We start from the raw sequence: 9757 nt of genomic DNA, 5'->3' as shown, positions 1-9757 counted from the left end.
GCGGTTTGTATGGTGCAGAAAATTATGTTGACCGTATTGTAATGATAAATGATTTGACAGTTAGTGTACCCACCGCATGATATTGAACAAATGGACGCTTAAATATTGTTTCATTTGTGGACGGCGAACGTGTTAAAAAGATCTAATCCTATATTTACTCCATCGTATTAGTTTTAACTTAACTGACTCACATTAAATTAACTGATTTTACCATCGTCGGATAACTTTTACTGAAGAATAAACTTGCTATTTTGAAATATTTCCCATACTGAAACTGTCAATGTGCCAAACTTATTCTTCAGTTAAAAGTTATCCGAAGATGGTAAAATCAGCCCAGTCGGTTAAAAAAAGCCCACACTGTACAGTTTCGTCAAAATCCGTCCAGTACTTTTCATGTGAAGAAGTGTTGTTGATGATAACCGTTTATCAGATAAGTAAATGTCATTCCCGTGACTATAACATGACATATTTATCAAAGTTTTGATCGTGGTTGGTAGGGCTAGAGAAATTTATATAAACTTATCTACGTTCCTTAATGTGTCTTCTAAACAAAGACTTCCAGCAAACCTTTATATTCATAAAAGGTTTCATAGTATGATAACGTTTTGTAGTAATATTCACTCTATTTCTGTCTGTGGTCTGTTAATTATAGCAACAATCTCTTCAAAGAACTTACAAGATCTGTAGTAGACAACTTCATTAAAATTAGAGTAGACACGACTGAGAATTCGAATCTAATATTTTTTATGATAATGCAAAGTAACGCTGAATAGTTGTTTGTATAATGAGCGGGCAAATCTTGAAATTGGGAGCTGAAAAAATGAAAATTAATGCTAAAACACACTTCATAACTTTTGAGAAATTAATGAGTCTTATTCTTTAAATTCTTCAGGATTAAATCAGTATTCTTATTTTTAGTTAACAATCACTTTAAAATAGTTAGGGCCGATTTTTCAATTTTCGGATATCTCTTAACAGAAGAATAACTTTGGCACTTTGACGGTTTCAGTATGGGAAATATGTCAAAATGACAAGCTTATTCTTCAGTTAAAAGATATCTGACGATGGAAAAACCCTTAGGGACTGATTTTCTTGTGTTGATTCTTCTCAGTACTTTCCCATTTATTGTGCTGAAGTATTTGGACGTGTAAAAGTGCTTTATGCACTTTGTCCCTGAATACAGCGCAGTTATTACAACCAGTTTAATATTGTAATACAAACTGCTCGACATGGTCGCTTAAAAATATTTTTCTCCAGTTAAGTATCTTCCTCACTAACCCGACCTCGTGTGTTCGTCGAAGGCCTAGTATCTGGGACTATTTACCGCTCGATTAACTGCTAGTTTTATTTTCCCATCCACTAGGTACAGTTGCCGCCATCTTGAGAAATTCACTTTCCAGTAATAACTCATAAATAAGCCTTATCAATAGAAAAGTGGAACGTAAACATTTTTGTTGTCGCAAACGAATTTCTGCCTAAAATATAAATGGAGCATTCTTGTATTGCTGAAAATTGTTTGACGAACACATTATTGGCCCGGTATAAAGCCAATTGTGATGGGAATTGTTTCCTTAACGAGGTTTTATTTTTCCAAGTCGAATTCGTGTGTACGCTTCCATTATTACGGAATTGGTTTTGTTTATATGCAAATGAAAAACGTCTGATTTTGATGGGATTAGGCAAAGTATAACGTTCGGATGTTTTTGTAAACCTAATTACTGTAAGATGACTAGACTTCTTCTTTTGTTTGTAATATTATCGTGATTTCTTCAGGCCTGCCTACATTACTCTTCAGATAAAAATAGAGTACCTATTTGGTGGGAGAATATAACTTACCTATGAATGAGTTTTTATATTACCTGTTATGATTTAGTAGAGTACACATAAACTTTGCATGTAAATCTTGAAATATGTATAAAAACAAAAATTACCTATCTGGTAACAATTTTACGAACACTTTCCATGTCGTGGAAATGCGTTTTCTAAGTTTTCCTGTACAGCGCCACCTATTTGAACTTTTCTGTACTACAACGCGCCACTCACAGACAGAATTTTCCAAACCATTTTCACAGTGTTGAGCGATTCCCGCCACCCCGCGCTAGATGGCGCTCTTCGTGAAACAAGGGGTTGCTTTTTGATTCCTCTGCTGAATCTAGCATGGTTAGATTTCAGCGCTCAGCGCCCTATCGGTGAGAATTTGTCAACGTTTCGTTGTGGTTCTAACTTCGTTTCATGCAAAGTGTTTCTAAAAAGGTGATCTAGATGGCAGCACATGTAAGGAAATTCAAGAAAAGGCCTTGCTTTTCCCCAAAGATAAATTACTTGAAAAAACCAAATTATCTTATTTAAGTTTTTTTCTGAATTCACTGTTTAAAAAATAATAAAAACATTAATAAAACCATAGACAGTGGTAATATTGCTTAACAACCATGTTTATAACATCAAACATGTTTAAAATAGCCACAACTTTATGGTTTGTTTACAAGGCACTAAAGTTTTTTTTTCATTACTTTTTTCCACACACCGAATCTACATTCATTTGAATTTAATAGGGTCACGTCAAAAGATTGTATCCTTTATTCACGAGGCTTATTCGTATCCAATTATAGTATTTTGTTCATGAGTAACACAAAGGGTGTAATTTGTGTTTCATTATCGTCGATCGAGATAACCTTAATCTTAATAGGAATACGTACCTTTAACCTACTGATCGATTTGTTATTTTGTTTCAGGTAACGGAGTTTGCTACGTCGACATCAGATAGGAAATGGTAAAATAACCAAAACTCGAGAGGGATAATACTATTAATCTACACATACAAGTAAGTGGATATCATCTTAATAACTTGGGTTCCGTAGCCAAAATTGATAATATTATACAAGCAAGGAATATGACTGTATGTACCTACTTAATAATGTCAGATTCTAGACATTCCAATTGTAAGAGCAATTCATATTTATTGAAGACGTAGAAAACTCATATTAGTTGATTTTTCTTTCTATCTCTACGTCTATAACATTACAAACATCCTCATATATTATTTTTGTCAAATTGTAATTCTATATTTGATGCTGATCATTGCTCTGCTGTACCTAAGTATATTTTTCAAATCATGAAAAATGTGTCCAAAGTTGCTTAAACATGAAAATTTACAAAAATACAAATGATTTATCGTCAATAATACTATTGTAGGCAACTTATTATTATCTACACTATTAAATTTATTTATTTATATTTATTATAATCCACACAATATCTATTTATACTTAACACATTTACTTATAATCACATACACCCTGCGATGCGTACTAGTTTGTCGATATCGGTATCGATACGCGTATCGACCTTTCGGCCGGACTAGTTCCGCGTCGTACATAAGCGTTATATACCTGCCGAGCGCACGGCGGCGCCCGCGCGTCCCCCCGCCAGTCGGATTCCTGCTACGACGCGAAGCGCACGCCGCTCTTACTAACCGCTTTAACTATCGATCTGTTATTTGCTCATATACTTCTACTTTCGCTTATATACTTCCTTCCTATTGACTTTCTGTGCTTTATGGAACTGTTTTCCGCGTGTGTATGTGCCCTTCTTATTCTATTGTGCCTTCTGAACTATATACTTTGTGATGAGAACATTGTGGATGTACAATATACCATTTAAACCGTGAGTTGCATTTATTTACGAGCATCACCTATCTCAACACACCTAAACTGGTGACCCCGAGTTGGACATGGAGAAAGAATTTCAAGACGCACAAGGTGCCGCGGACTTTGGACCCACCGAACAAAATGGCGCCACGACCCGACCAAACTCAACGGAAATTTACAAAGTCGCCGTTCGAGTACCGCCGTTTTGGCCAGAGGAGCCCGAAATATGGTTTGCGCAGGTGGAAGGACAGTTTTCTATCAGTGGAATAACGGCAGACGCGACCAAGTTCAATTATGTCATAAGCCAGCTCGACAACAAGTACTCCCGTGAGGTGAAAGACATAATAATAAACCCACCAGCCACAGATAAGTACGGAAAATTGAAAGCGGAATTGATCAAACGCCTAACCGCTTCGAACGAAAAAAAATTAAAGCAGTTGATGATGCACGAGGAGCTGGGGGACCGTAAGCCGTCCCAATTCCTCCGCCATCTAAAAAGCCTCGCCGGCGTGGACGTCCCAGATGACTTCCTAAAAACAATCTGGATCAGCAGACTACCACACGGTGTGCAGACAGTGCTGGCAGGTCAACCATCGCACACAAGTATCGATGATCTCGCCGACCTCGCAGACCGCGTGAACGATCTCGCCACTTCAACGCCCAGAGTTGCCGCTGTTAGTGATGTGACACCCAACGTTTTTATCGACCTCAAAAACGAAATTGCGGAACTCAGACGACAATTCCAAAACATGGCTTCAGGAAGAAACAGCAGAGCTCAAAATCGATCGACGCATAATTCCAACAGCAGATCGTCGTCCAGGCAGCGCTCAGACTCCAGCTACCGGAAGTACCCGCTGTGCTGGTTTCATGGTAAATTCGGAGAAAAGGCGAAGAAATGCGTGCGCCCCTGTGACTACAAGGCGGGAAATGCAACGGGCAGTCGATAATGGCGACTGACGATTGCCCACCAACTTCTGGTCGCCTATTCATCACCGATCGTACTACGAAGACGCAATTCCTGGTCGACACCGGAAGCGACCTCTGTGTCTTCCCTCGATCGGCCCTTCAAGATCGTCGTGCCAAGACCAACTTCAGTTTGTGTGCTGCCAATGGTTCGGACATTGCAACGTATGGTTATATACATTTTAATTTAGATTTTGGCCTACGTAGAATTTTTAACTGGCGTTTTGTAGTAGCTGATGTTTCTAAGCCCATAATAGGAGTAGACTTTTTAAATTTTTATCACCTTATTGTAGATTGTCGCAATAAGCGCTTGATTGATAACACTACTTCAATAGCAACAGTTGCAACTTTTGCCATATGTAAAAATGTGCATTCTGTAAAGGTTTCGACTGGCGAAACTCGATATCACACAATTCTTGCTGAATTCCCTGACATAACTCGACCAGCTGGTACACATCGCACTACACCACACAACACAGTACACCACATACGCACGACTCCAGGCCCACCAGTTTCATCTTCCCCCCGCCGTCTAGCTCCGGACAAACTAAAAATTGCTCGCCAAGAATTTGAAGCTATGCTAGCTAATGGCACAGCTCGACCCTCAGAGAGCCCGTGGTCATCACCCCTGCACCTAGCGCCAAAGAAAGACAACAGCTGGCGCCCCTGCGGCGATTATAGGATGCTGAACGCCCGCACAGTACCTGATAGATACCCAATCAGGCACCTCCACGACTTCGCCCACAGTATAGCAGGTTGTAAAGTCTTCAGTACACTCGATCTCGTCAAGGCTTACAATCAAATTCCAGTCAGCCCTGACGATATCCCAAAGACTGCAATTACCACACCCTTTGGACTCTTCGAATTTCCGTTCATGACGTTCGGTCTTAGGAACGCTGGACAGACATTCCAAAGGTTTGTGGATGAGTTGACCCGGGGACTCGATTTCGTTTACTCGTTCCTTGACGATTTCCTGATCTTCTCTAGAAGTGAAGCCGAACACGAAGAGCACTTGCGCAGAATCTTCTCCAGGCTGCAAGAGTACGGCATGCTTGTGAACACGGCGAAGTGCGTCTTCGGGGCATCTGAGGTAACCTTTCTAGGCTATTCTATCTCGGAGAAGGGCACTAGGCCGTTAGACTCAAAAGTGCAGGCCATTAGGGATTTTCCAGCCCCTACCAACGTGAGACAATTAAGGCGATTCCTGGGTATGCTTAATTTTTACCGGAGATTTCTTCCGCAGGCCGCCCAAATACAAGCTCCATTGCATGCTCTTTTGACAGGCTCGTTAAAAGGATCACACCCCATCAACCTGGCGGGAGATACACTAGCCGCATTCGAAGCTTGCAAGGAAAGCCTCTCTCACGCTGCGTTACTAGCCCATCCCAGCTGTTCAGCCAAGCTCGCGCTAGTCACTGACGCATCAGACAAGGCGTTAGGCGCAGTGCTCCAGCAGCGTAATGACGACGGCGAATGGGAACCCTTAGCTTTTTTCTCCCGGAAATTGAGCCCATCACAGGTAAAATACTCGCCATACGACCGCGAATTATTAGCCATTTACGAGGCCATCAAATATTTTAGACACATGCTCGAGGCCCGACATTTCACTGTGTACACGGACCATAAGCCGATCAGTTTTGCTTTTCACGAAAGGAAAACCAACTGTTCGCCTAGGCAGTTTAGACACCTAGACTTTATCGCTCAATTCACGACCGATATACGACATATATCAGGCAAAGACAATGTCGTCGCCGATACCCTATCGCGTATCGATGAGTTGAGCGAACCAGTCAACCTCGAGTCATTAGCCCAAGCCCAATCCTCAGATCCGGAACTCCGAACTTTAATAGACGGAGGTTCATCTCTGCGCTTAGAAAAGCGACAAGTACCTGGAAGTTGTAATACCTTGTACTGCGATGTCAGCACACCAACTCCCAGGCCTTTTGTTACATCTTTTTTCCGCAGGCAAGTATTTAATAGCCTCCACTCATTGAGCCACCCTGGCGCCAACGCTTCGGCAAAATTGGTTGCAGAACGCTTCGTCTGGCCGGGCGTCAGAAAGGACTGCAGAGATTGGGCTCGTGCTTGCCTCCAATGTCAACGTGCCAAAGTTACCAGACACGTCAATGCTCCAGTCGGTACGTACCACCTACCACGCGCGAGATTCAAGCACATTCACATAGATCTCATTGGCCCACTCCCGCTGTCGCAAGGCTATCGGTACTGCTTAACTGCCATTGATCGCTTTACGCGATGGCCAGAGGCAATACCGATAGAAGACATTACAGCGGAGACCGTATCAAAGGCCTTGTTATCAGGCTGGATCTCGAGATTCGGCTGCCCAACAGACATAACGACTGACAGAGGGCGTCAATTCGAGTCTTGCTTGTTTCAATGTCTGTCTCGAATGGCAGGATTTGAACACAAGCGAACGACAGCATATCACCCGGCGTGCAACGGCCTAGTCGAGCGTTTCCACAGGCAACTCAAAGCGGCAATAGTCTGCCACGCCGATAGCAGGTGGACTGAATCTCTCCCTTGGGTACTGCTGGGCGTGAGAACAGCATTCAAGGAAGATTTGCAGACTTCATCAGCCGAATTAGTGTACGGTGAGTCCTTAAGGCTTCCCGGCGAATTCTTTGAGCCGACTACTCCTGTGACGACCGATATGTCAGAATTCATCGCTCGAATTCACAATTTCGCTGAAAAGCTACGCCCTGTTCCTACTTCACGACACGGTGAGGCAAAGGTATTTGTTTATAAAGAATTGGCCACTAGTGACCATATCTTCCTTCGAGAAGATGCCTCACGTGGTTCACTAACTCCGGCATATTCAGGCCCACATAAAGTCCTGACAAGAGGCGACAAAGTTTTTAAAATAATACTCAATGGTAAGGAGGCCACGGTATCAATAAACCGTATCAAACCAGCCTTTTTACTGTCTGATGATAAAAGGGAACCGAATTTCGACAATGAACCCCCAACCATCATTCAACAAAAGGAATTCATTACACGATCTGGACGTCGTGTACAATTTCCGGACTATTATCGACCTTGACGGTCTCTGGAGGGGGGTGGTGTAGGCAACTTATTATTATCTACACTATTAAATTTATTTATTTATATTTATTATAATCCACTCAATATCTATTTATACTTAACACATTTACTTATAATCACATACACCCTGCGATGCGTACTAGTTTGTCGATATCGGTATCGATACGCGTATCGACCTTTCGGCCGGACTAGTTCCGCGTCGTACATAAGCGTTATATACCTGCCGAGCGCACGGCGGCGCCCGCGCGTCCCCCCGCCAGTCGGATTCCTGCTACGACGCGAAGCGCACGCCGCTCTTACTAACCGCTTTAACTATCGATCTGTTATTTGCTCATATACTTCTACTTTCGCTTATATACTTCCTTCCTATTGACTTTCTGTGCTTTATGGAACTGTTTTCCGCGTGTGTATGTGCCCTTCTTATTCTATTGTGCCTTCTGAACTATATACTTTGTGATGAGAACATTGTGGATGTACAATATACCATTTAAACCGTGAGTTGCATTTATTTACGAGCATCACCTATCTCATCACACCTAAACTATAATTTTTCCTGCGGAACCCAAATCAGAAATACCCTCGACACAGCGGCGTTCGTTCACGTATTGTGGGTAATCCCGTGCGCGGCTGTGACCGATAGCCATGGGCCTCCCATGAGCCCTCTGTTTGCCGACGGTATGCTTGCCTCGATAAACTTTATCCGATATTGACTTACAAGTTAAACACAACGGGAAAGTATTGGTCAAAATTACGGAATTGCTATTTTGTTTGAGTAAAATCCTGCGGTAAGCTTTGCCATTTGACGTTAAGTTATGGTTTTAGGACAGACATACCATAGATAAAGTTCGTACATCGCGTGTTGGTATTTTTTGAACTTTTTTTTTTTCGGAACTAGAAGCAGCTAGAAGATACCTAATTAGGTATACTACGAGTAAGTAAGTATTTAAGTTGCTAAGAAATTTAACGTCATCAGATAAATTAAATTAAAATTAATTAAAATTAAAAANTTGAAAGCGGAATTGATCAAACGCCTAACCGCTTCGAACGAAAAAAAATTAAAGCAGTTGATGATGCACGAGGAGCTGGGGGACCGTAAGCCGTCCCAATTCCTCCGCCATCTAAAAAGCCTCGCCGGCGTGGACGTCCCAGATGACTTCCTAAAAACAATCTGGATCAGCAGACTACCACACGGTGTGCAGACAGTGCTGGCAGGTCAACCATCGCACACAAGTATCGATGATCTCGCCGACCTCGCAGACCGCGTGAACGATCTCGCCACTTCAACGCCCAGAGTTGCCGCTGTTAGTGATGTGACACCCAACGTTTTTATCGACCTCAAAAACGAAATTGCGGAACTCAGACGACAATTCCAAAACATGGCTTCAGGAAGAAACAGCAGAGCTCAAAATCGATCGACGCATAATTCCAACAGCAGATCGTCGTCCAGGCAGCGCTCAGACTCCAGCTACCGGAAGTACCCGCTGTGCTGGTTTCATGGTAAATTCGGAGAAAAGGCGAAGAAATGCGTGCGCCCCTGTGACTACAAGGCGGGAAATGCAACGGGCAGTCGATAATGGCGACTGACGATTGCCCACCAACTTCTGGTCGCCTATTCATCACCGATCGTACTACGAAGACGCAATTCCTGGTCGACACCGGAAGCGACCTTTGTGTCTTCCCTCGATCGGCCCTTCAAGATCGTCGTGCCAAGACCAACTTCAGTTTGTGTGCTGCCAATGGTTCGGACATTGCAACGTATGGTTATATACATTTTAATTTAGATTTTGGCCTACGTAGAATTTTTAACTGGCGTTTTGTAGTAGCTGATGTTTCTAAGCCCATAATAGGAGTAGACTTTTTAAATTTTTATCACCTTATTGTAGATTGTCGCAATAAGCGCTTGATTGATAACACTACTTCAATAGCAACAGTTGCAACTTTTGCCATATGTAAAAATGTGCATTCTGTAAAGGTTTCGACTGGCGAAACTCGATATCACACAATTCTTGCTGAATTCCCTGACATAACTCGACCAGCTGGTACACATCGCACTACACCACACAACACAGTACACCACATACGCACGA

General features: G+C 42.4%; 1 protein-coding gene across 1 annotated transcript; it reads left to right on the top strand.

The window, feature by feature from the left end:
- The first annotated feature begins 3197 nt into the window (after positions 1 to 3197).
- Positions 3198 to 9244, top strand: LOC114356551 (uncharacterized). Its single transcript, XM_028309758.1, has 2 exons — positions 3198 to 4074; positions 8725 to 9244. The coding sequence occupies exons 1-2, from the start codon at positions 3731 to 3733 to the stop codon at positions 9242 to 9244; spliced, it is 864 nt and encodes a 287-aa protein (XP_028165559.1). The 5' UTR covers positions 3198 to 3730.
- Positions 9245 to 9757: the final 513 nt, after the last annotated feature.

This window comes from Ostrinia furnacalis, unplaced genomic scaffold (assembly GCF_004193835.3).
Source record: "Ostrinia furnacalis isolate ACB-3 unplaced genomic scaffold, ASM419383v2 OfSCF2829, whole genome shotgun sequence".
Lineage (NCBI taxonomy): Eukaryota > Metazoa > Arthropoda > Insecta > Lepidoptera > Crambidae > Ostrinia > Ostrinia furnacalis.
The sequence above is the reverse complement of the archived record's forward strand: the minus strand, read 5'-3'. Positions and strand labels throughout refer to the sequence as shown.

Excerpts from the sequence above, each read along its gene's own strand:
- LOC114356551 (XM_028309758.1), top strand. The coding sequence starts at position 3,731 with ATGGAGAAAGAATTTCAAGACGCACAAGGTGCCGCGGACTTTGGACCC. Across the intron at positions 4,075-8,724 it reads ACCGCTTCGAACGAAAAAAA|ATTAAAGCAGTTGATGATGC; the intron begins ATTAAAGCAGTT and ends GAACGAAAAAAA.